The sequence below is a fragment of the Carcharhinus amblyrhynchos genome, chromosome 18 (genome assembly GCF_965287045.1).
Source record: "Carcharhinus amblyrhynchos chromosome 18, sCarAmb.v2.hapA, whole genome shotgun sequence".
Lineage (NCBI taxonomy): Eukaryota > Metazoa > Chordata > Chondrichthyes > Carcharhiniformes > Carcharhinidae > Carcharhinus > Carcharhinus amblyrhynchos.
Genome location: NC_137341.1, coordinates 49086722 through 49114692, shown reverse-complemented (window position 1 = coordinate 49114692; position 27971 = coordinate 49086722). Strand labels below are relative to the sequence as shown.

At 43.8% G+C, this 27971-nt stretch overlaps 1 protein-coding gene across 2 annotated transcripts in view; it reads left to right on the top strand.

Annotated features, from left to right (window-relative positions):
• rhbdl1 (rhomboid, veinlet-like 1 (Drosophila)) overlaps positions 1 to 27971 on the top strand; it is a 261415-nt gene that overhangs the window by 6060 nt on the left and 227384 nt on the right. Inside the window, exon 1 of one of the 2 annotated variants that reach the window (XM_080206155.1) lies at positions 26541 to 26639. The exons of the other annotated variant lie outside the window; for it this stretch is intronic. Coding sequence (XP_080062281.1) covers positions 26634 to 26639 — 6 coding nt within the window. The 5' untranslated portion in view covers positions 26541 to 26633. Of the gene's footprint in view, positions 1 to 26540; positions 26640 to 27971 lie in introns of those variants that run through there. 2 annotated transcript variants of the gene reach the window in all.

The following is a 27971-nucleotide window of genomic DNA, read 5'->3' as shown; positions in this document are numbered from 1 at the left end:
ACGTAATCCACGCACCTGGACATACTCTCTTCCATCTTCTTCCCTTGGGAAAAAGATACAGAAGTCTGAGATCACGTACTAACTGACTCAAGAACATCTTCTTCCTTGCTGCCATCAGACCTTTGAAAGAATCTACCATATATTAAGCTGATCTTTCTGTACACCCTAGCTATGACTGTAGCACTATATTCTGCATCCCCTCTTTTTCTTCTCCCTTACGTACTCTATGAATGGTATGTTTTGTCTGTATAGCACAAGAAACAATACTTTTCACAGTATCTCAGTACATGTGACAATAATAAATCAAATCAGATGATAAATTGTACCATACTGTCCAAAGATGTGTAGGTTAGGTGGCCTGGTAAATGTGTGCAGTTGCAGGGATGGGATGGAGGGAAGGGTGGGATGCTCTTTTGGAGAGTCAGTGCAGACTGGATGGGTCAATTCGCCTCTTTCTGCACGAGAAAGATGCTGTGCATCCTATGCACACAGCTGAGAGATGCAGCAATGTCACTCTCCCAGTAAGTGGCGTTGGACCAGTCAGATGGTGGAGGGGAGCAGGGGTGGGGGGCTGTTTGTTGGTGAAAGCAGGGGAGGTGTGACCATACAGGTGACCATTTCTGCTGGGCATCACTCTGTGGGCCAAAGAGTACCTGATTAGGAGGGTGCCCCATCCATCTGCTCCCCTCTCCCATCGTCCCCACAGACACCCCTTTCCTAAGGCGGTCTCCCAATGCAGCGAAGGCCAAACCGGTAAAATGCCAGCAGTGGCAGGAAGTGTCCCATAATTGGCTTCTGGATGAGAAGATCGTCCTCCATGTTCCCCACTGCTATCAGAATGCCCTGGACGTGGAGAAGGTGACGCGAGCTCCAGCCATGGAATGAATTGGTGGGAAGCTAAATTCTGTACAAATGCAAACTACGTTGAGGATGAAAAAAATCCAGGAAGGTACTGTAGTTAAATTGAAACAAAATTATATGTATGGAACATACAAGTGATCTTTGGGGCCTGGATGATAAAATCTGCAGCTTTTGCAACAAAGGCCAGTGGCAGTGTGTAAAGAGATTCAGAAGTAAAAACAGTAACAGAAAATTCTCAGAAGGTCAGGCAGCATCTGTAGAGAAACTGTTATGTTTTTGGTCAATGATTATTTATTAGAACTGCAAAAGCAATTCAGATGTTCTGATGCCTTAAAGAGTAAATATTAACTTGAAACGATGTAATCTTGGCACTTTTAAGAACATTGGCTGGAATTCTCCAGCATTTCAGACCCTACCACCACTGAGAACGAGGTTGGAGAATTTGGCTCTCAGCCAAATCTCCGTTCAATGCACTGGGACCAGAGAATCAGGCCAGCATGAATTCTCCGGCCGTTGATACAAACATATTGGCAATAGTGCAAAAAATTATGGCCAGTGCAGCACAGAAAGGATATGAATTTGAATTCAATAAAAAAAATTTGGAATTAAGAATTTACTGATGACCATTGCAAGCATTGTTGATTGTCAGAAAAACCCATCTGGTCCTTTAGAGAGTTTATTTTTAGAGAAGGAGATCTGCCTTCTTTACCTGGTCTGGCCTACATGTGAATCCATAGTCACAGTAATGTAGTTTACTCTCAAATGCCCTCGGGCAACTGGGGATGGGCAATAAATGCTGGCCAGCCAGTGATGCCCATGTCCCACGAATGAATAAAAAAAACATTTAGAGGTAGGTATAGGAATGATTTGAGAAATGCATGTTTGGGAAGAGTGGGTAAATTTTATATTAATTTTGACTGCCAATATTTTCCACCATTGCAAGTTTCCCTCACCTAGGGTCTGGTTACATTGTGGACTAATTGATAGAGATTGATTGCAACAATTAGATAATAACTCTGATATTATTGTATCATGTGACTACCAAAGTGGTATAAGATATACTGGATGAAATTTGGTTGACTTTTCATCTTGTATGTTCCTAAGCAACAAAGAAAAGATTAGGAGGGTTGAATAAAAGGTTGGCCAAAGTATGGAAGAGAGATATGTCAAGAAGGCCTTGCATTGCTTCATGAAGTCAGACATAAAGGAGCACATCTGCCATTGCTGATCACAGTTGAGCCTGTCCTGTAACTCTGCCTGGCTGATCAGTGCTGTGTCAATGTCAAGAGCATCTGACCATAGTGCCTTTGTTTTGGCTCCTCCTTCTGTACACTAATGTCAATGATCACCACCCCATCTAAACACACTCAAGAACTCATTAAAGTGATTGTAGCTGTGCTGATGGAGGGTGTGCTTGTAAGATGTGAAGGAGTTTCTTTCAAGCCCTTGTGAGGCTGTGCTTTGGCCTGGTGATTTTTAGGACGATCTCTTATTGCCTTGACAGCTGCATCTGTGGGCAATGCAAGAAGAGATCATGAGAACTAGTCTTGGCAAGCAGAAGCTTCTGCATGTGCTGAATCTTTTCAGTGCAATTGTTGAGGGCATTGTGAGTGAGTTTCTTCTACAACGAAAGGGAATACGATAATGCTTTGCTGGCCACATGCCCAATGGCAACTGTTCCTATTCATGAGAGGCTGCATGCTTCAGTGCTGACACTCCTTCGCCATCAGTATTGCCCTGAGCCACTGTGAGAGTGCCTTCTGTACACACTCCTCCAGGGTTCATGAAGAGCAGGTGTCCTCAGGTTTGTATACTGTTGCGTGAGTACCCAGATTGGGTGGCATGGTGGCAGAGTGGTCAGCACTGCTGCCTCACAGCTTCAGGGACCAAAGTTTGATTCCTGTCTTGGGTCACTGCCTGTGTGGAGTTTGCATGTTCTCCCTGTGTCTGCGTGTGTTTCCTCTGGGTTCTCTAATTTCCTCCCATAGTCCAAAAGATGTGCGGCTTAGGTGCATTGGCCATGCCAGATTGCTTTTTAGTGTCCTGAGATGCGTTGGTTAGAGGGATTAGCGGGGTAAATGTGTGGGGTTACAGGAATGGTGCCTAGGTGGGATTGTGGTCAGTGCAGACTCGATGGATTGAATGGTCTCCTTCTGCACTGTAGGATTTCTATGATTCTCTGATATCTGTCCTGAGTGTTGTACTCATCTTGCCATAGCAGCTATCTTCATCGCAGCCTGCTTGGTTTGGCTGGCTAGCCTCTCCTTGCTATCTGCTGGGATGAGGACCTCCCTCTTTTTTGCCTCAATGAAATCCTATAGGCCCATATCGGCAAATCGAGGGGCTGTCCTGTCATGGGTTCCAGGCCTCTGTCTCTCCTGAGGCAAATTTTTCAAGCTGAAGGTAAAGCAATGAAATAGGAGCGACACTAATGGTTCCAGTTGTGTGCTTAAAGCAGGCTACCACTTAAGCAGTCCTGCCTCCCTACTGAGCCCCTCAATGGTTCATTACCTGCTAAACCCACCTCCAAGCTGCAGCGAAAATCTGATCAGTAAGAAGTCTCACAACACGAGGTTAAAGTCCAACAAGTTTATTTGGAATCACGAGCTTTTGAAACACTGCTCCTTCATCAGGTGAGTGGATTCTTCGCTGTGAGTCCAAAGGAGAAAAATGTCATTGATGTATCTGGTATATACCATCGGTTGAAGATCCTGTGTGGTGAAGAGGTCTTGTTCGAACTTGTGCATGAAGATATTACCATAGTGAGATGCAAATTTGGTCCCCATTGCTGTTCCATGTGTCTGGGTAAAGAACTGGTTGTCGAAGGTGAAGATATTGTGGTCCAGGGTGAAGCATCAGTGACCGTCTCCCGACTAAGACATTTCCAATACGTGGAAACAGCCCCACTTCCGTTTCCTATTCCTCAAAGGAAAGTCCTGCCTCCAGTTGTTGAAGATGGCCCTTATCTTGTGCAAACACATCAAATAGCCGTGACCCAGCTAAGTGCAACAATTCTGACAGATTCATAGTAATGACAGACACACAGTGGGTAGGGTGAGTTTATGCAGATTGATTTCCCTGGATGTCCATCTGCAACCATAAAGGTGAAAGTTGGGGGCCAGTAACATTCTTTCTATAACTAAGAGTTTGATTCCCAGCTTGGGTCACTGTCTGTGTGTAGTCTGCACGTTCTCCCCATGCCTGCGCGGGTTTCCTCCGGGTGCTCCAGTTTCCTCCCACAGTCCAAAGATGTGTATGTTCGGTTGATTGATCATGCTAAATTGCCCCTTAGCTTCAGAGGGACTAGTAATGCAAATACGTGGGGTTATGGGGATAGGGCCTGGGTGGGATTGCGGTTGGTGCAGATTCGATGGGCCAAATGGTCTCCTTCTGTACAGTATGATTTTATGTACTTGACAATGCCTCATAAAAGACAGACTAGTCACAGCGACAAATAACATATCCATAATCCTCAGGAAGCCCTTAAAGCCTCCATTCCTTACCGTTATGAAAGTATAATTTTGTCAGGTAACGTCTTATAAACCACATACTTACAGATGGATGAGATCATTATTTTCTTTTTATTTCTGTTCCATTTTTCAATGCCTCTCCTCAGCAGGCTGCCAACTGGTTAATCCGTGTTCTGTCTTTAGACAGCTGGTACAGCAGATCCACACCTCCAACTGGCACGATCGATGTGCAAGAACTCCTTTTAGCATTATACTTGACGAAGACATTACCAGGATTTACAGTGCCACTTTTTGCTGTGTGTTTGAGATTGTGATCCTTGGCCAGGAGGATTGAGTGATTCTTGCTCGCACAACAGCTTCGAACCAGCCTGCTTTTACAATATTGTGATAACAGAATGGGACTCGAATTAAACTCCAATTTTTCTCCACTTGTTTTCATGAATTCGGATCAAATGTTGGATCAGTTCATCTTTGACAGGCTTTAGCAGGTCAACAAAAATGTTGGGTAAAACCAACAAAATGAGTTCAATGGGAACAGGTAAAACATCTTAAACATTAGCTTATCACCCTCTCGTCCATGAAACTTGCTTTAGCCATCCACCTGTGTGCTTTGCAGTAATCTATAGATGCCAATGCTGCAGGAAAATTCATTGCATGAATTGCACCCCAGAATCACAGGGCAGGATTTTACAGCCTCACTTGTTCCAAAACTGTAAAATCCTGTCCCAGGTCAATGGACCTTCCCATTGTCCTCCCTGTGCCTGCTCCAATTCCTGTGGCGGGCGGGACAGTAAAGTTCTGGTGACAGAATCTTTACAGCGCAGAAGGAGGCCAATTGGCCCATTGAGTTGAACTGGCTCTTTGAGAGAGAATTCTACCCAGCGCCATTCCCTTGCCTCATCTCCATAACGTTGCATGTTCTTTCTCTTCAGATAGCAGCAGGCTGGTGCAGGCATTCCTAGGTCTAATCAGATTTAGTTCTAATATTTTTGAAATGTGTCTTGTGATGGGTAATTATTGGGTCCAATCCTAACACCAGAAGGTTTGGCTAGAATGGAATCAATTAGATGGTGAGAATTTTGTTGTGGAATTATCCCCCTGTGTTTGTTGGTTGGTTGGATCCCCCCCCTCGACTTTTCCCCATGTAATCATAGAATCCTGATGGTGTAGAAGGAAGCTACCTAGCCCATTGAGTCTGCACTGACCACAATTCCACCCAGGCCCTATCCCCACAATCCTACTTACTTAGCCTACTAACCCCTGACATTAAGGGGCAATTTAGCATGGCCAATCCACCTAATACACACATCCTTGGACTGTGGGAAGAAACCGAGCTTACTGGAGGAAACCACTCAGACACAGGGAGAACATGCAGACTCCACACAGACAGTGACCCGAGCCGGGAGTTGAACCTGGGTCCCTGGCGCTGTGAGGCAGCAGAGCTAACCACTGTGCCACCATACCACCCCAGTGTTATATGGGTTGCCAGAATAATACCAATCACCTGCATACCAACTGTTACTTTTGGATTTGGCAGGTGTCTTACAGCCAGATGCCCCTCTTGACATTAATCCTCCCCATTTATAGGGCCTGAGACCGGAACCAATCTACACTGGTTGGCCTGCACCAGTTCCCCCTCAATGTACATTTTGCAGCACTTTTTATTTCTTTCTATTCACCAGAGGCACTGTCTTTCTTTAACAAGCTAACGGTTGACTGAATGCTAGCGGAAAAGGAAGCTGAAATTCCTCTTCTTTCTTATTTTAATAATTGAGATCAGCCAAGAGAGCAAAGAATAGCTTAATGAATCTGCAAGAAGTAAGGAAATGAATCAATTCAGGGCCACGCAGTCAAGCCTGCGCTTGGGTTATTTTTAGAGGATCCAAGGTGGCACAGGGTGATTTATTTAAAAACGGGCAGCTGAAAGATGTCAGGAACAAACTGATATTTGCTGAAGGGTGTTAGAGATTTTTAGTCATTTAATTTTTCGTAAATTACTAAATCTGTCTATCTATTTTATATATAACGCACCAATTCTATTAACTTACCAGCCTGTGCTTCCTTAAAATTTAAATTAATCAATTGATTTTTTTTAATATAGGTTTACAATGGCCAGAAGAATGATGTGTAGTCTGTCGTGTAGCATTGCTATGTTGCAGTGCTATATAACAAACATGTTATATAGCACTGCAACAACTGTATATAATGGGGCGGCATGGTGGCACAGTGGTTAGCACTGCTGCCTCACAGTGCCAGAGTAACCTGGTGACCGAGAAAACTATACATATTGTAGCATAAGGAACCTAGCATTATAAAACAAAAAACTTGCCCATCTATCTTCCAGCACAAGCTATATGACAATACAAAGTAAAAAGCAAAAGATTATTTATTAGTATCACAAGTAGGCTTACATTAACACTGCGATGAAGTTACTGTGAAAATCCGCGAGTCACCACACTCTGGCATCTGTTCAGATACACTGAGGGAGAATCTTGCATGACCAATGCATCTAACCAGCACGTCTTTCAGACAGTGAGAAGAAACTGGAGCACGCAGAGGAAACCCACGCAGACGTGGGGAGAATGTGCAAACTCCACACAGACGGTGACCCAAGCCAAGAATTGAATGTGGGTCCCTGGCGCTGTGAGGCAGTGGTGCTAACCACTGTGCCACCGTGCTGCCCTGGGTGGGAGGTTTTCCTGCCCATTTTTTTCAGCGAGGTGAGCCTCGGTTATTTATGGTGCTCACAATGCAGAGGCAATCAGGCAATTCACGCCAGTAGGGAGGGATGGAGCCTAATCCCGCCAAAGAGGCCAGCAGCAGAGTGCTCAGGGGGCTAACACGCATGTGCGTGAGCTCCCAGTATATTGGGAGATCAGATTACGTCCCTCCCCATGGTCATGCTCTTCCCCCCATGGGAATAGCTGCCCCTCCTGGACATCACCGTCCTCCTGATCATCCCCCCGACCCCCACCTCCCCAGTCACCGGCCTCCCAATCTGCAACTCTGACCACCATCAATCTCAGACCTCCTGGTCACCAGCCCTGACCCCCTCCCAAACCCCTGATCGCTGGTCCCGACCTCTCCCCCCACCTCGAATTCCTGATTGCTGACCCTGAAACTTGATCGCTGGACCTACCACTACCTCCCACCCGGATAGAGTCCTTCCTTCTCTCCCCTCTACCTCCCTCGTCTGTCTCTGCCCTGTCTGGACCTGCCTCCCACAAAGTCCTGTCCCTCAAGTCCCACCCACTGGGCAGTGCCAGTGTGCCAGACTGGCAGTGCCAGGGTGCTCTGGCCAGTGTCCAGGGTGACAGGCTGGCAATTCCAGGGTCCCAGGCTGGCATTGCCAGGCTGTCACTGCTCAAGGCACACCCCCCCCACCCCATGAACCTACGAATATTAAAATCAGCCTCACACCGTTCCCCTATGAGAGGATGATTACTTGAAAAAAGATGGCCCAGGCGAATTGTGACCTGCTGAACGCTGGGTGCAAGTCTGATTTTTGGCCACCTGTTGAAATTTCCCACCCCGCTTTGCTACTCGACCAGTCTAGCAGTGCAGGAAAATCGCACCGGGATCTCCCATTCAAGCTGGAGATGAGAAGGAATCTCTTCTCTCACAGGGCAGTTAGGGTTTGGAATTGTCTATCCCAGAGTCATTGAATATGTTCAAGGCTTGGTTAGACAGATTTTTGTTAAAGTTTATTTATTAGTATTGCAAGTAGATTTACATTAACTCTGCGATGAAGTTACTGTGAAAATCCTCCAGTCGTCACACTCCGGCACCTGTTCAGGTATACTGAGGGAGAATTTAGCATGGCCAGTGCAGCTAACCAGCACATCTTTTGGACTGTGGGAGGAAACCGGAGGAAACCCACGCAGACACCAGGGAGAACATGCAGACCCCGCACAGGCAGTGACCCAAACCAGGAATCAAACCCAGGTCCCTGGCGTTGAGGCAACGTTGCTAACCATTGTGCCACCATGGGAATCAAGGGATAATGGGAACAGGCAAGAAAGTGAGGTTAAGGCCACATCATATCAGCCATGGGCTTATTGAATGATAGAGCAAGCTTGAGGGGCCAAATGGCCTATCCCTACTCCTTTTACCTATGTTGTTAATTGTGTGCATATATCACATAACTTGTGGAATTAAGACATAGACAATATAACACACTATATCTAAGACATAGATATAGCACTTGGGGCGAATGGGATTAAAGGTTCTAGGGAAAAAGCAGGATTAGACTATTGAGTTGGACGATCAGCCATGATTGTGAGGAATGGCGGAGCAAGATTGAAGGGCCAGATGGCCTCCTTCTGCTCCTATCTTCTATATTTCTCTGAATGTTTCTAAATGCTAGGACGAGAAATAATTCTATACAACGAAACCACTAATAACCAATTCATATGTGTGTTATGAAAATATTAACCTCAAGCACACAGTGGACAGAAGTTGAAATGCCTTTAAGTAAGATGCTTTACAGATCGTGTAAGGCTTTGTATTGGCCAAGACACATGTATTATTAGTGTGACATATGAGCAGTAAAACATCAAAGCCAGGTTTGAGTCTGACACTTTGTGGATATCTGATAGTTGGAATGCATTTGTAAAGAGCCAGATGAGTATGAGAATGATTAATATAGGAAGCTGATCCATAAATCGATGAACATCACAATCTTGGAGCTTTTTTCCTTAAACATAATCACAACGGCAGATCACTTGCTTTTGTGTGCAAATCGTTGTTACCCACACTTAACGTAGAATAGCACAGCAATAGTAGTAACCACTGCTGGTAATGCAAGTCATTGCTCTTTCCGGGTGTTACTGTCAGAATGCTATTAAGCTTCAACGTAAGTAAAGTAGATACATTGCAGTTAAGCTATTATACTCATTACAGTCTGAAACCTTTTAATGAGACCCTCTGATGTAGCAGTGAGATCACTGCTTTATGTTATTCATCGGTTTGACAAAACATGATTATTTTTGTGCTCTTCAATTGAGAATGAGTACATTGTTCATTTTGTTGGAGTCTACCTCAGGTTAGTTGTCAAGCAAAGTGCAAGATTGTGTATCAATCTGAACCTCACTGAGAAGCATCTTTTTGTACCACAGTGATATTCACATTTCTTCTATTATCCATTTGTGTGGCCTTTTTGAATGAGCATGAATTCCGGAGGCAAGGTGAGAGGTGAAATCAAGGTCGCATTTGACTGGTTGTGGCATCAAGGAGCTCTCGCAAAACTGGAATTAATGGGTACCAGTGGGCAAACATTCCGCTGATTGGAGTCATACCTGGTACATAAGAAGATGGTTGTGGTTGTGGAGGGTCAGTCATCTCAGCTCCAGGACCTCTCTGCAGGAATCCCTCAGGATAATGTCCTAGGCCCAACAATCTGGAGCCGCTTCATCAATGACCTTCCCTTCGTCATAAGGTCAGAAGTAGGGATGTTCGCCGATGATTGCACAATGTTCAATACCATTCACAACTCCTCAGATACTGAAGCAGTCCATGTTCAAATGCAACAAGATCTGGACAATATCCAGGCTTGGGCTGACAAGTGACAGGTAACATTCGTGCCACATAAATGCCAGGCAATAACTATCATCAATAAGAACATAGAACACTACAGCACAAACAGGCCCTTCGGCCCACGAGTTGCGCCGATCACATCAACACCTACCAACCTACAGACCTATCTATAACCCTCAATCTCATTAAACCCCATATACTCATCCAGAAGTCTTTTAAAAGACCCCAGCGAGTTCGCCTCCACCACCACTGACGGCAGCCGATTCCATTCACTCACCACCCTCTGAGTGAAAAACTTACCCCTAACATCACTTCTGAACTTCCCTCCTTGCACCTTAAATCTGTGTCCTCTCGTAGCAACCATTTCAACCCGGGGAAATAGCCTCTGAGAGTCCACCCTATCTATTCCTCTCAACATTTTGTAAACTTCTATCAGGTCGCCTCTCAACCTTCGTCTCTCCAGGGAAAAGAGTCCCAGCTCCCTCAACCTAACTTCATAAGGCATGCCTCCCAGTCCAGGCAACATCCTTGTAAATCTCCTCTGTACCCTCTCAATAGCTTCTACATCTTTCCTATAGTGAGGCGACCAGAACTGCACACAATACTCTAAATGAGGCCTGACAAGGGTCTTATAAAGTTGCAGCATTACCTCCCGACTCCTAAACTCAATCCCTCGATTAATGAAGGCCAGTACACCATACACCATACACACACTAACCACTGATCCTTGATATTCAATAGTGTTACCATCACTGAATCCCCCACTGTCAACATCCTTGGGGTTGCCATTGACCAGAAACTCAATTAGACTCACCAAACTAACACAGTGGCTACAAGAGCAGGTCAGAGGCTAGGAATACTGCAATGAGTAACTCACCTTTTGACTTCCCAAAGCCTATTTACCATCTACAAGCCACATGTCAAGAATGTGATAAAATACTCTCCACTTGCCTGGATGGGTGCAGCTCCAACAACACTCAAGAAGTTTGACACCATCCAGGACACAGCAGCCAGCTTGACTGGCACCACATTTACAAACATCCAATCCCTCCACCACCGATGCTCAGTAGCAGCAGTGTGTACTATCTACAAGATGCACTGCAGCAATTTACCAAAGATCGTTAGATAGCACCTTCCAACCCACGACCACTTCCTTCAAGAAGGACAAGGACAGCAGATACATGGGAACACCACCACCTGCAAGTTGCCCTCCAAGCTACTCACCATCCTGACTTAGAAGTATATCGCTGTTCCTTCACAGTCGCTGGGTCAAAATCCTGGAATTCCCTCCCTAACAGCATTGTGGGTCAACCCACAGAACATGGACCTCTGCGATTCAAGAAGGCAGCTCACCACCACCTTCTCAAGGGCAGCTAGGGATGGGCAATAAATGCTGGCCAGCCAGCAATGCCCATGTCCCACAAATGAATTAAAAAATTGTGATTTTGCAACAAATTGGTGACAGTTTTGTGAGGTGGGTCTGTCAGCAATCCAGAAACTGCAGATGTGAAGTTTTACATTTAAAATTTATTTATTAGTGTCACAAATAGGCTTACAGTAAAACTGCAGTGAAGTTATTGTGAAAATCCCTTAGCCACCACACTCCAGCATTTGTTCAGGTACACTGAGGGAGAATTTAGCATGGCAATGCATCTAATCAGCGCGTCTTTCAACTGTGGGAGGAAATTGGGGAATCCGGAGGAAACCCATGCAGATTCAGAGACAACATGCAAACTCCAAATAGACTGTGAGCCAAGCCGGGATGAATCTGGGTCCCTGGCGCTGTGAGGCAGCAGTGTTAACCGCTGTGCTGATTGATAGCAGTGCTGATTGGGGAATTGAGTGTAGTCAGTGGGACAAATTCAGAGCAGCCCTAATTTTTCAGTCATTAATTTTCATCCAACTATCCTTAAAATGATAGCAGGATTTGCTGACAATATCAAAAATTGAAATGCTCAATTATATGCAAATAACATACAGTGACAAAAATTCTATAATGGATCAACCTACTGACCACTACAAATTGTTAATTACAAGTTGAATACATATATTGCTACCAAATAATTGTTCTTAAATGGCATCTCATAATGGATTGACACTGGAAGCGTCAGCTGCTGACACAGAGTAGCCATCAGGGATATTCAACAGCCCTCGGTTTAGATGTTATCAGTATGTTTGACTTGTTATGGGCTCTACGGGAATTCCTGAATTTTGTATGGAAAAAAGTTATGCATATATGAGATGGAAAATAAAGAAACCCATTAATCAAAGACTGAAACATCTGCAGGCAAGTATATTTTTGAGAGAGAAGAATTGTTCTGATGTATCATTAATAGACCATGCCTAAGTTGCAATTGTTTGGAAATTGAAACATAATGTGGTGTGTCAAACAAGATAGGCAGATGTGTGTCTCCTCCATTGAAGGTAACCATCATAGCACAGTGGGTGGCATGGTGACACAGTGGTTAGCACTGCTGCCTCATAGTGCCAGGGACCCAGGTTTGATTCCCAGTTTGGGTCACTGCCTGTGTGGAGTTTTGATGTGGAGATGCCAGTGTTGATGTCAGGTAAGCACAGCATGAAGTCTTACAACACCAGGTTAAAGTCCAAAAGATTTATTTGAAATCATAAGCTTTTGGAGTGCTGCTCCTTCCTCAGGTTAGATCGAAGTCACTCTTCACACATCTGAGGAAGGAGCAGTACTCTGAAAGCTCGAGGTTTCAAATAAACCTGTTGGACTTTAACCTGATGTTGTGAGAATTCATACTGCATGGAAGTTGCACATTCTCCCCATGTTTGCGTGGGTTTCCTCCCGCTGTCTGAAAGACATGCTGACTAGGTATATTGGCCGTGCTAAATTTTCCCTCAATGTACTCAAACAGGTACCAGAATGTGGCGACTAGGGACTTTCACAGTAACTTCATTGCAGTGTTAATGTAAGTCTACTTGTGACACTAGTAAATAAACTTATTTTTAAAACTGCTATTTATGTGGATTTGGTAAACATTTTTGTTAGGTTTTCAGACATTACCAGGGGACACAAAAGCTTCTGTACAAAACACTTTTGCAAACTATTACATTTTAATGCATGAGACTTATTTTAGAAGTGACACTTGTAGGTTAAGTATGCAATTCCCAATATTACAATAATTCTGTCTAGATTGTCCTCTGTGCCATGATTACTGCACATTTCCTGCTAATTGCAGTGGGCTAACACTGGTGGAAATCCCAAGCTTATTGTAATCACCATTACTATGCATTGCCTAAGTTGTGTTTAAGAATCTATAATTGAATATTGCAAAGTTCTTGCAAAATTGTCATGTGTGATATCAGTAGCAATCGTTAATTTGTCGATATGATAGTCACCAGTCTTGAAATAAATAGCTTAATCTTTTTATTAAATTGGTGGGTATTATTGCATTTGTTGTTCATATCATGCAGCTAAATTTCAACTCAATACCAATCAGTTGCCAAAACATTGAGTATTCAAGAGGCAGCTGGATATAGTCCTTGAGGTGAATTGGATCAAAGGTTATGAGGAAAAAGCAGGGTCAGTCTACTGAGTTGGATGATCAGCCTTGATCGTAATGAATGGCAGAGCAGGCTCAAAGGGCCAAATGGCCTCCTCCTGCTCCTATCTTCAGTTATTTGGGGCTCACATTGCGTGCCTTTAGTGGTAGTTATTGTTGTTGCAGACTTGATGTGCTCTCTGACTCTATGATATGTAAATATGGGAAATGACTGTGTTTTCATGAGCTCTGTCGCTGCTCATCTTTTAATACTTTTATTTATCCTGATGCACAACCCATAATTATCTAAAAAGGAGCTTTGACAAAGGGTCAACTGTCTGGACTTGAAACATCTGCATTTTTTTGTCCTTGCAGATGCTGCTAGACCTGCTAAGATTTTCCAGCATTTTCTCTTTTGGTTTCACATTCCAGCATCCACAGTAATTTGCTTTTATCCACAATTATCTAACCTTGGACTGTATACTCTATGCCATGTTCCTGGAAGATCCTGGTTAAATTGGGGTATCTCTCTGATTCACTAATAATGCTCTTCAATGAGGAAATCTGCTACCCTTACCCATTGCTCTACATTTAACTCCAGACCCCAAACAGTGCGGTTGACTCTTAATTGCCTTCTGAATTGGCCAAGCAAGCTCAGTTGTATCAGACTCCTACAGAAAAGTTAAACAAAAATAAAACCCAAAAGATTCTTGGAATCAGCTAGCATTGAAAACACCAAAGGCACACATTCTTTAGCTACCCTGCAAATGCCCTCCTCACTAACATCTGGCGACTTATTCTAGAATCTGTCCTGTAGACTAGTTAAGCAACAGCCTGACATAGTCATAGAAACATAGAAGATAGGAGCAGGAGGAGGCTATTCAGCCCTTTGAGTCTGCTCCACCATTCATCACAATCATGGTTGATCATCCAACTCAATAGCCTAATCCTGTTTTTTCCCCATAACCTTTGATCCCGTTTGCCCGAAGTGCCACATCTAGCCGTCTCTTGAATACATTCAATGTTTTGACATCAACTATCTGTGGTAATGAATTCCACAGGCTGACCACTCTTTGGGTGAAGAAGTGTCTCCTCATCTCCGTCCTAAATGGTTCACCTATCCTCAGACTGTGATCCCTGGTTCTGGACACCCCCACCATCAGGAACATCTCTTCTGCATCTATCCTAGTAGTCCTGGTACATACCATACCATACCTTACCAACAATGTCCCGGACTTCTTCCTTATCATTCCCAGGTATGTCTTTTCCCACTTGCAAGGCAGACTCATGGAAGGTGGTAGCACAATGGTTTGTGAGTGAACTTGGTAGTCCCCAAGTTTCTGTCTTATGACAAAAAGTTAAACAGGTTAGGACTCTACTCATTGGAATTTAGAAGAATAAGAGGTGACGTTATTGAAGTATTTTGGATACTTAAGGGGCTTGACAGGGTAAATGCTGAGGAGATTTTTCCCAGTAAGAAGTCTGACAACACCAGGTTTAAGTCCAACCGATAAATTGGTTGGACTTAAACCTGGTGTTATCAGACTTCTTACTGTGTTTACCCCAGTCCAATGCCGGCATCTCCACATCGAGATTTTTCCCCTCATGGGATACTCTAGGACCAGAGGGCATAGTCTGTAAAAGAATAAAGGAGTGCCATGTTATAACTGAGATGTGGAGGAATTTCTTCTCTCAGAGGATTGTGAGTCTTCGGATTTCCTTGCCACACAAAGCCGTGAGGGCAGAGTCCTTGTTTATATTTAAAGCTGAGATAGATATTTGATCAGTAAGGGAATCAAAGGTTATGGGGAAAGGACAGGAAAGTGGACATGAGGATCAGTCATGATCCTATTGAATGGCAGAGCAGGCTCAAAGGCTGAATGGCCTATCCTATCCTATTCCTATTTCTTATGGCCTTATCGACTCTGAACCCCATGAAGTCTCATGGTATTACATCGAATATGGGCAAGGAAAGCACCTGCTGATTAATACCTTCCTCATCTGAAGGGTTAGTGGTCTTTCATGTTGCTGTCACTTGGAAGAAAGGTTGAAAGTTGCTAGGGCACAGAATGTACCTGGTTAGGGAACTTCAACGTCTATCACTAAGGATGGTTCTATAGCACCACCAATGACCAAACTGGCCTAGCCTTGAAGGACTGCCACACTGTACCTACAGCCAGTGGTGAGAGAACCAACATAAGAGAAAGCAACTTGACCTCATTCTCGCCAATCTACCAGTCACAGATGCATCTGCCCATATTGGCTGGATTGATGAAATAACTACTGCATGATCCTTGTGAAAACATAGGGCAGAATTTTACCGGCACATCTGCCTGAAGTCGTACGATCCTGCCTGAGGCCAACGGAGAATGTTGTTCTCTTGAGCCTTGTCCGTCCCCGGAATTGGGGTTGGCGTGCTGTTAAAATTCTGCCCAAAATCTGATTTTCACGCTGAGGACACTCTCCTTTGTGTAATGTGGCATACCACCACTCTAAATGAGATAGACTCAGAACTAACAGTTCAAAACTAAGCATTCATGAGGAATACATAACTCATCTCCTGGGATATCACTGCAACATTATCATCAAGCCAGGGGACCAATCCTGGTTCAATGAGGAGTGGAGGAAAACATGCCATGAGCAGCAGAACACACACTTAAAATGAGATGACTACCTGGAGAAGCTACAACATTGGAACTACTTGCATGTTAAACAATGGAAACAGCATGGTATAGACAAAGTTAAGTGAACCCACAACCAATGGATCAGGTTAAGAAATGGAGAGGGAAGCTCCCAAAACATCCACATCCTTAATAATGAGATGCTGAGCATGTCAGTGCAAGAGACAAGTCTGAAACATTTTTAGCCATCTTCCGCCAGAAGTGCCAAGTGAATGATCAATCGTACCCTCCTTTTAAGGCCCCCATCAAAACAAGCCAGTCTTCAGCCAATTCATTTTAGTCCATGTGTTATCAAGAAAGATTGAAGGGATTGGGAGCAACAAGGACTATGCACCATAGACTATGGCGCCTCCAACCTTCAGGTAAGCATTCTCCAAGGCAGCCTTCAAGACACATGACAACGCTGAATCGCTGAGCAGAAACTGATAGCCTATGAGGACAGCCTCAACCGGAATTGTGGGTTCACATCACACGACATGTAGTCCCCACCATTTCGTTTGGGCTTTCAAAATCCTCCTAGCTGTCCTTCTTGAGACAATTCACACCTCTTTAACCTGTGATTACTCCTCTCTCCACTCGCACTGTCTGTATCTGTAAAGACTCGATTACCTGAAATGACTTGCATTCCAAATATTCTCTTGTCTTTGTCTATATATGCCATGTTTGTGAACCTACCTCCCCACTCACCTGATGAAGGAGCAATGCTCTGATAGCTTATGGTTCCAAATACACCTGTTGGAATTTAACCTGGTGCTGTGAGACTTCTTACTGTGCCCACCCCAGTCCAATGCCAGCATCTCCACAGTGTGGACAATGATAGCATCCTAGCTGTAGTACTGAAGACCTGTGCTCCAGAATTAACCACATCCCTAGCCAAGCTGTTCCATTGCAGCTACAATAGTCATCTACCTGACAATGTGGAAAATTGCCCAAGTATGCCCCATCTACAAAGAGTAGTACAAATCCAATCTGGCCAATTACTGTCCCATCAACCTATCCTTGATCATTAGAAAATTGATAGAAGGTGTTGTCAACAGTGCTATCAAGTGGTACTTATCAACAAACGGCTCACCAGTGCTTAGTTTGTGTTCCGCAGGCCCTGACCTCATCACAGCTTTGGTCCAAACAAGGACAAAAGAGCTGAATGTCAGATGCGAAGTGTGACTCCAGAACAGCTTCTTCCCTGCTGCTGTCAGACTTTTGAATGGACCTATCTTGCATTTGGTTGATCTTTCTCTGTTCCCTAGCTATGATTGTAACACTACATTTTGCACTCTCTCCTTTCCTTCTCTATGAATGGTATGCTTTGTATAGCGCACAAGAAACAATACTGTATGTTAGTACATATGACAATAATAAATCAAATCAAATCAAAGTGACAATTAACATCAAGGTGGCATTTGACCAAATGTGACATTAGGGAGCTTAGCAAAATTGAAGTAGTGGAAATCAGGGGAAAATGCTCCACTGATGGGACTCATACCTAAATATATTTGTGCTTGTTGAAGGCTAATCACCTCAGCCCCAGGACATTAATACAAAAGTTCCCCAGGACAGTGTGATAGGCCCATCCATCTTCAGTTGTTTCATCAATGTACTTCCCTCCAATGTAAGGTCAAAATTGGGCATGCTCTCTGACGTTTGTAGAAGCCTATGCCTGCATGCAGCAAGACCTGGACAATATTGGGGTGCTAAATAGTGAGTAACATTTGGACCACACAAGGCAATGAGAATCTCCAACAAGAGTGAATATAAACAATTCCCTTTGGGTAATACCATCACTGAAATCCCACCATCAACATTGTAGCAGCCACTGTTGGCCAAAATTGGAAGTGGACCAGCCATAAAAACACAGCTTCCAGAACAACAGGTCAGAGGCTGAGAAATCTGCTGCAAGTAACTAGCCACATGACTCCCCAAAGCCTATCCACAAAGCATAAGAGAGGAGTGTGATGAAATACACCTCATATGCCTTGATAAGTGCAACTCTAACAACAGTCAAAAATTCAACACTACCCAAGAGAAAAGAACTAGCTTGATAACCCCCATTCACCACCATACACAGTCATTCATTCCATCGTTGGAGCACAACGGCAGTATTGCATTCCATCTACAAAATACATTGCAGCAACTCAGTAAGGCTTTTAACAACATCTTCCAAACATATAAGAACATAAGAAATAGGAGCAGGAGTAGGCCATCTAGCCCTTCGAGCCTGCCCTGCCATTCAGTAAGATCATGGCTGATCTGTCGTGGCTCAGTTCCACATTCCCGCCCTCTCCCCATAACCCTTAATCCCCTCGCTTATCAAAAACCCATCAACCCGTGTCTTAAAAATATTTAGCGAGGCAGCCTCCACCACCTCAACGGGCAGAGAATTCCAGAGATTCACCACCCTTCGAGTGAAGAAGTTCCTCCTCAACTCCGTTCTAAACCGCCCCCCCTTTATCTTGAGGCTGTGCCCCCTAGTCCAACTGTCCTTTCTGAGCGGGAAGAGTCTCTCCACCTCTATCCTATCCATCCCATTCATCATCTTATATGTCTCAATGAGATCTCCCCTCATTCTTCTAAACTCTAACGAGTACAAGCCTAGTTTATTCAGCCTCTCATAGCTCGACCCCCTCAACTCTGGTATCAGCCCAGTAAACCTCCTCTGCACTCCCTCCAAGGCCAAAATATCCAAGGACAAGGACAGCAGACACAAGGGACCAACAGCAGCACAAGTTCCCTTCAAATCATGCACCATCTAGACTTGGAACCATAATGCTGTTTCTTCACTGTTGCTGAGCTAAAGTCATGGGAACTCACTCCCTGACCTCAACCCACACAGTACTGTGAGTGTACCTACACCACATAGATCTCAACAGTTCAAGAAGGTGACTCACCATCATCTTCTCAAGAACACTTGGAGATGGAATGCTGGTCCTACCAGGGCTGCTCCCATCCTCAGAATAAAAAAAATCTCCCATATAATTTGTTTCTTTTGCTCTAGTTAGTGATACTGCACAACATTAATCACTATTACATTGTGTAAGTGCTATTGAAGGCAGTGACATGGTTTTGATGGCACTTGCATTAACCTCCACTCACTTGATGAAGGAGCAGCGCTCCAAAAGCTTGTGATACCAAATAAATCTGTTGGACTTTAACCTGGCATTCTGAGACTTCTTACTGTGCCCACCCCACTCCAAAGCCAGCATCTCCACATCACATACAGAGAGGCAACTACCAATGATCTATCCAATGCTACAGCTGCTCCCTCAGATAAAGGCACACTAGAGGAAAACTGGAAGCGGACGAGCAGGTATACTTGTTTACTTTCCTTTGTGGTGTCCAGGTGGACCAGGAGTGGCCCGCTATGCCCAAACAGATCTCCCCTCTCCAAGACTATCTATCTTGTCCCATCTTGTAAGATGTGCCCAGAACCTCCACCTCCACACTCACTGCAGTTCTGGAGGATGTCAATTGGTAGCAAGTTAGTGAAGTGGTACAGTGGCACAGTGGTTAGCACTGCTGCCTCACAGTACCAGGAACCAGGGTTCAATTCCTGGCTTGGGTCACTGTTTGTGTGGAGTTTGCACTTTCTCCCCATGTCTGCGTGGGTTTCCTCTGGGTGCTCTGGTTTCCTCCCACAGTCCAAAGATGTGCAGGTTAGATTGATTGGTAATGCTAAATTGACCTTAGTTTTGAGGAGATTAACAAGATAATTATGTGGGGTTACAGGGATAGTGTGGATTTGTTGTTGGTGCAGTCTCGATGGGTCGAATGGCCTCCTTCTGTGCTGTAGGGATTCTATGATTCTAAGTCAAGGTGTTAAATTTATTGTGGCCTTATTCTTCTATGTGTGGGAGGAAAGTTAATATGCCAATGCAGTCTCTCACTGGAAACATGCTATGAGATAAACTGCATTCCGTGTGTCCGCATGCTTGTGTCCTGACACTGCGGGTTACATCTTTTTCTGGCACAGACTTGGAGCAGCCAAACTGGCGGAGTACAACTGTTGGCTGCCAGAGACTCAGGAGGGGACCAGATCCCTATTGAAGGCTGAGCCTCATTAGCATTTGGACAGCAGTTGCAGGGGGAAATCAAGTGCCCTGTGGCAACCTGTTCAGACCTGGGCGCTACAATATCCATCGCATTCAGAATGTACTACAAGGTCATCCCTGTTTCAGGGGCTCTTCTGACCAGGGAATCTTGCCAACCACAACAGTATTGGAAGCTGAGTGATGAGCCATTTTATACCTATAAATCTATAAGCCATTTTAAACCACTATGTTTTTCTCGATATGGAGATGCCAGCGTTGGACTGAGGTAAGCACAGTAAGAAGTCTCACAACATCAGGTTAAAGTCCAACAGGTTTATTTGGTATTACAAGTTTTCAGAGTGTTATTTCATCACTCACCTAATGAAGGAGCAGCGCTCTGAAAGCTTGTGATTCCAAAGTTAGACTTTAACCTGATTTTGTGAGACTTGTTACAATGTTTTTCTTGAACTGCAGGCCGCAAAGTATTCCTCGAATTTACTTCATGATTGAACCACATGTTCACAGAATCAGAAAATGCTGGAAAATCCTCCGATGAAGGGTCATCCAGTCTTGAAACGTTGGCTCTATTCTCTTTCCACAGATGCTGTCAGACCTGTTGAGACTTTCCAGCATTTTCTGTTCATGTTTCAGATGCCAACATCTGTGGTATTTTGCCTTTATGTTCACAGAATCATCTCCTTTGAATTATTTTTGTTTTTGAAAGATTTCTGAAGAATTGTTTGCTTTTATTTGTAGCCGCACACCTGTCATAAATTTATTGGTTTGTCTGCATACGTTGTCATTTCTCTGACCTGCCCTGAATAACTACCTAAATCAATCTTTCACGGATTTCAAGGAAATCTAGTACCAGATTGCAGCGATAGTGTAAGAGAGTGGCACAGAAGGCTTCCAGGCATGTGTTTGAATATCTCTCTTCTAGGAACTAATGCACAAAGTAAAGGTGGTAGTGGACAAAATGAAGAAAAAAGAGTATGGGGGAGCAGGAATTCTTAACGGTTTATGTATCGTATCTACTTTACATTACCTGGAACTCTACCTTTGAATACACTGTTGATTCCTCATTGTTTTATGTCTCTCTAAAGCCTTTGACATTATGGGCGGAATTTTACTGGCACGTCCATCCAAGGTCCATACAATCCCGCCCGAGACCAATGGAGGATGCTGTTCTCCGAGCCTCACCCGGCCCTGGAATTGGGACGGGCATGACAGTAAAATTTCGGCCGACCTGTATGAATTGGCCCCTTTAGCAAGTGTAACTTTCGACAATATGTTTATCGATTAATGATTACATCTCATCGTGCTAATCCTGTTCATTGTGGTGGATAAGTCTCAAGTTTATAAGTGACTGTTATGAACTTTTCTGTCCAAGTATAAACACAATGGCAGAGGTTGGAAAAATATGCTGAACTGTGACAGGTTCATCAATTGTTTCTTTTCTCTCCCAACTCAGGGGTTTCCCAGACTCAATGCTGTCAGGGGGTTTGACAAAGTAAATATGTGGAATTACAGGGATAGTCTGGGGGGGATTGTTGTTGGTGCAGTCTCAAAGGCTGAATGGGATCCTATGATTCTATGATTATAAATTCCCCTATTTCTAAGTGTAAGGTACCTACATCTGTCTTCACCTATCTATTTCTCCTCACATACCAATAACAACTTCTTTAGTCATTTTTTATGTTTCCCACAACCTTACTCTCATACTCTATTTTCCCCTTCTTAATCAGTCTCTTGGTCCTTCTGTGTTGGATTCTAAACTGCTCCCAATCCTCAGTTCAGTTGTTTTTCTTGGCCAATTTCTATGTCTCTCCCTTGAACCTAATACTATCTCTATTTTCCCTTGTAAGCCATGGTTTGGCCACCTTTCCAGTTTTACTCTGGCAGGAATATTCCTTGAATTGTTGCCATTACCTATCCACCATCATCCCCCTTAAATAACCTTCCCCAATCTATCATAGCCAACTTGTGCCTCATATCATTGTAGTTTCCTTCATTAAGATTCAGGACCCTAGTCCTAGAATCAACTATGTCACCTTGATGAAAAATTCTATCATGTTATGGTCACTCATCCCCAAGGGGTCTTGCACAACTAGATTGCTAATTATTCTCTTCTCATTACATAATATCCTGTCCAGAGTGGCCTGTTCTCTAGTCAGTTCCTCAACGTATTGGTCCAGAAAACCATCCCATACATACTCCAGGAATTCCTTCTTCACGATATTGTGACTAATTTGATTTGCCCAATCTATACACAGATTAAAATCACCCAAATTATAGATGTGCCTTTACCTCACACATCTCTAATTTCCTGATTAATGTTATTCTCAACATTACCACTACTCTTTGGGAGTCTGTATACAACCCCTACTAATATTTTTTGCCCCTTGGTGTTTTAAAGCTCTATCCATACAGATTGCACATTGTTACAGCTAATATCCTTTTTCAGTATGTTGTTAATTTCCTCTTTAACCAGCAATGCAACTACACCACATCTACTTTTTTGTTTGTCTTTTCCTGACACTGAATACCCCTGGATGTTCAGTTCTCCCTGCCCTGGTCACCCTGCCGCCATGTCTCTGTAATTCAAACTATATTGTACCTGTTTACATCTATTTGTGTGATTAATTCATCCACTTTATTGCGAATGCTCTGTGCTGCTGTCTTTTTCACATTAACATTCCCTATTTTTTACTGAGGCCTGTTTGAATCTGATCCTTGGTTTCTCTGCCTATCCCCTTTTTTTTAAATTCCCCTTTCTGTCTTTTGTTTTTATCCTTCATTCCCCTTCCTCTGACTCCTTGCATCAATTCCCATCCCCCTGCCACTTTAGCTGAAACCCTCCCCAACCACTCTAGCAAATACTACCCCTTGGACATCAGTCTTGGTCCTGCCCAGATGCAACCCATCCAATTTGTATTGGTCACACCTCCCCTTGAACTAGTCCTATTGTCCCAGGAATCTGAAACTTCCTGCTCACACCATCTCTTCAGCCACATATTCATCCAACGTACTGCTATTCCTACTCCGACTAGCACGTGGCAGTGGTGGTGATCACTGCCTTTGAGGTCTGACTTCTCAATTTTCTTCCTAACTCCCTATATTCTGCTTTTAGGATCTCATCCCCTTTCTTTCTGATGTGTACCATGACTACTGGCTGTTCACCCTCCTGCTGCAGAATGTCCTGTAACTGCTTCGAGACATGCTTAATCCAGCTCCAGGGAGGCAACATTCCATCCTGGAGTCTTGTTTGGAGCCACAGAAATGCCTACCTGTTCCCCTTACAATTGAATCCCTTAAAACTATTGCATCCTCACACTTCTTAACTCTGTCCTCCTACAGCAGAACCAACTGTAGTGCAATGAATTTAGTTGTTGCTGCTTTCCCCTGAGAGGTCATTCCTCTCAACAGTACACAAAGCAGTATACCTTTCTTAGGGGAATGGGCACAGGAGATTCCTGCCCTGCCTGCCTCACCTCTTGCTCTACCTGGTGGTTACCCATTCCCTTCCGGCCTGTGTGGGATTGTTATTGGTATAGGCTCAATGGCCTGAATGGCCTCCTTCTGTACTGTAAGGATTCCATGATTCCCCCACTGTTTGCAAAGCTCACTTGGAGCTTGACTTTGAAGTATATTGCAGTTCCTTCACCGTTGCTAGGTCAAAGTCCTGGAACCCTCACCCCAAAAGCATTGTGGGTATACCTACACCATATGGACTGCAGTGGTTCAAGAAGGCAGCTTCTCAAGGCCAATTAGGGACGGGCAATAATAAATACTGGCCTTGTCAGTGATGCCCACATGCCAAGGCTAAACTTAAAAAGATAATCTACTAGACATATTTTTGTAGTGGTGGTTTGCACTTACTCAGATTGTACTAGTACTCAGATCGCCCTGATGGAATTCTATATATTCCTACTTCCTGAATGTGCAACTAATTTCAAATTTTGAATGTCAAATTCTTAGGGTAATATCAGGTTTTCCAAGCTGTAATTTCAGTGTTTTCATTTGGAAATGTTGACTTTGGAATGACTCTTTTCTGCTTTGAGACTAAGTGAATGTATGAATCCTTGAGTAGCCTGATGGAGATCAGAAACAATCCCCAAAGACATCTTTTCACCAGCTCCAAACAGGGGATTACCAAAATAACATGATCTCTTGAAGAACATTTGCAAATGCTCACAGTTTACCTTTGGTGTATCAATTTCATTTTTTTAAGTATCGTTAATCACGTTAGTTGTTCATAATGATTTAATTATTTACCCTAAGGTATTCCTCGAAATTTTATAAAATGATTTGGTGGTCTGCACATTTAGTTTTGTTGAAACAAAGTCTAAAGCTCGGTGGCACATTTATTTTATTGTCATATCTTGTAGGCGCATCTGAATGGGCAGTTTCTCTTGCATGGCAACTTCATCCTTGGTCTTACATAACCAAGACCTTTCCTTATCCTTCATTGAGGCCATGACTCTGGTTCAAGTGTGGAATGGTACCACATGGAGTAGTTGAGGCAACTGACAGAGATGCATTTAAAGAGAGGCTAGAGATAAGTGTATGAGGGAGGAAGAATAGAAGGATATGCTGATAGAGTTAGATAAAGAAGGGTAGGAGGAACGTTATGTGGTGCATAAATACTGACATGGGCCAGCTGGGCTGAATGGCCTATTTAAATGCTATAAATTTTATGTGAGCAGAAATAATAGCGGTTTATAGATTTGGCATCCTGAAACAAAACTTTTGACATGTACAAATGTTGCTAATTAACATATACTACATGAGTGTATAACATTTACACATCATAGGCTTTAAAACTGGGTTCCATAGAAGAACATGGCTGGAATTTTACCGGCAGGCCCGCCCCAGAATCGGGGCAGGTGAGACATTCTCTGTTGGCCTTGGGCAGGATGTTATGAGCCTTGGGTTGGCGAGATGGTAAAATTCCGGCACATATCTTAAAGATGTGGAATTCTCTCAGCCAGAAAGAGACCGTGATGAAAAGTCCATGTCAGCTTGCCTGGATGGTGCAGCAACACACAAGAAGGTTGACACCATCCAGGACAAAGCAGCTCACTTGATTGGCACCACATCTACAAATATTCAATCCCTCCACCACCAACACTCAGTAGCAGCAGTGTGTACTATCGACAAGATGCACTGCAGTGATTCACTAAAGATCCTTAGATCACACCTTCCAAACCCAACACCACAACCTGCAAGTTCCCATCCAAGCCATTCACCATCCCGACTTGGAAACATATCACCTTCCTTCGCGGTTGCTGGGTCAAAATCCTGGAATTCCCTCCTAAATTGTGGGTGAACCCATAGAACATGGACAGCATCGATTCAAGAAGGCAGCTCACCACCACATCCTCAAGGGGCAACTAGGGATGGGCTGGCCTAGCCAGTGACGCCCATGTCCCACAAATGAATTTAAAAAAAATTGGAGGAACAGTTCTCCCCAAATCTAAGCAATGTGAAATCTGCTGAAAGCAATATTGCAAATGTTGGTTTCTAAAATAAACAGAAACTACATAATAGCAGAGATCATTATTATGTTAATCATACTAGAAAAGAACTGCAGCTTGTTGTCAACTTACGCTGTTTGAATTGCCCCAGGGAGCCATAAGGTTTTGCGCTGTCTCAATTGAAGCCTTCTGTTATCATTTCAAATTATGTGTATTTTGTACTCCGTGCTACGGAGGCATGATGCTGACCAGAGGGTTGCTGTCTTGCCAAAGGGGGTTCTAGTCAAATTGTACAGGATTTGTAGAGCAGCACATGAGTGTCTAGGTGGACAAACCTGGAGTCCATGCCATGCCAAATGTCTGTCAATACTCCATGCAGAAAGGTCTGCAATTCAGCCTGGGCATGAGCCATGGCATGGCAGCACAGTGGTTAGCACTGCTGCTTCACGGTGCCAGGGACCTGGGTTCGATTCCTGGCTTGGGTCACTGTCTGTGTGGAGTTTGCATGTTGTCTGCTTGCTCTGATTTCCTCTCACAGTCTGAAAGATGCGCAGGTTAGGTGCATTGACCCAAACAGGAGCTGGAGTATGGCAACTAGGGGGAGTTTTACAGTAACTTCATTGCAGTGTTAATGTGAGCCTTACTTGTGACTAATAAATAAACTTTAACTCTTTAAACCAACATTCTGAGCTTAAACTCCAAGTCTCACACCGGCAGATACTGACAATAAGCAGACTGCACCTGAGCACATAATCAATTAAACCAGCCAACAAACCAGATTGTAAACCAGACATAGCTTGGATAAAACAATCATACATATGGATCAGGTTTCTGCCAAGAGAAAATTCTTCGCTTCATTAAATTTTACAGGTCTTGCATGCCTGATTTGAGATCATTCTTTTCCATGGTGACCATACAACGTGAAGTTTCTCCACACTTTGCTGCACTGAAGCACTCTTGCACAGATTTTGTCACCGTATACAGACCACTGAAAGCAGCAAGAGAAAATAACTCTCATGTGGGTGGCACTTTGTGTTTCTTGTCAAGAGCTATCCATCGTCATGGTAATTGATGAATGAGTGTGAGTATATCCAGCCCTACAACAGCGAGGCGAGATTTGTATAGGCATTTTATCCTCTACATTTGTTGCCTTTCTCCTTTCTTGAAGATGAAGTAGGATTTCACGAGGTATCACGCGGTTTAGCACTCAAGTGGTCATTCTTCCTGGGTGAGCCTGGGCAACTGTTTAGGTTATTTTGTCACAAGAGGCTGACATCTACAATGACAACAGCTACGTTGGTACTTATATAACACCTTTAACATAGTAAAATATCGCATGGCAATTCACAAGAGCTTAAAACAAACTAAAATTTGACACCGAATCACAAGTGGAGATATTAGGAAGGTGGTCAGAGGCTTGGTAAGAGAGACAGGTCTCATTTCATCCTCTTAAAGGATGAAAGAGAGGTAAAAAGGTGCAGAGGTTTAGGGAGGAGATCCCGTATTGCAGACTTCCATCTGGCTAATGATCAGGCGCGTACATATGCTGGAATTTTACCTCCTCGCCTGCCTGAGGTCAATGGAGAAAGCCGTTCTGCGAGCCTCACCTGCCCCCAGAATTGGGGCAGGCGTGCTGGCAAAACTTGGGCTGTAGCATCTGGTTTATTTTCTACTGCTTTGGCCAGGAGATGCTAAGATCAATTAAAGCACCACAATCTTCACTGGCTACATTCAATTGATGATACAGGGTCAATTGGGAACTTGGTTCTTCGCTGCTGCCCTCCAGTTGCGTGCATTTTTTGCTTTTGTGTCAGCTATCTCACTTTAATTTCACTTAGTTTGAAACTATCTTTAACTTTTCTCGCTAACCATGGGCGGTGGGTCTGTCCCTCAGACATTTTCTTACTTGACGATTCAGGGTAGACCATTTAGGACGGAGGTGAGGAGATGTTTCTTCACCCAAAGAGTGGTGAGCCTGTGGAATTCATTGCCACAGGAAGTAGTTAATGCCAAAACATTGAATGTATTCAAGAGGCGGCTGGATATAGCACTTGGGGTAAATGGGATCAAAGGTTATGGGGAAAAAACAGGATTAGGCTATTGAGTTGGATGATCAGCCATGACTGTGATGAATGGCGGAGCAGGCTTGAAGGGCCAAATGGTCTCCTCCTGCTCCTATTTCTATGTTACTCTTTGGAATTTATTTATCCTGTGCATTCTGAAATATTCCCTTAAATCTCTATTGGTCTAGCCCTTAACCTAATTTGGCAATTTACTTTAGCCAGCTTGGTTTTCTTTTCCTCATAGTTGCCCTTATTTAACTTTCAAAACATAGTCTCAGGCCCACTACTTTCTTCCTCAAACTGAATGTAAAATGTAATCATATTTTGGTTGCTGATTCTTAAGAGTTCCT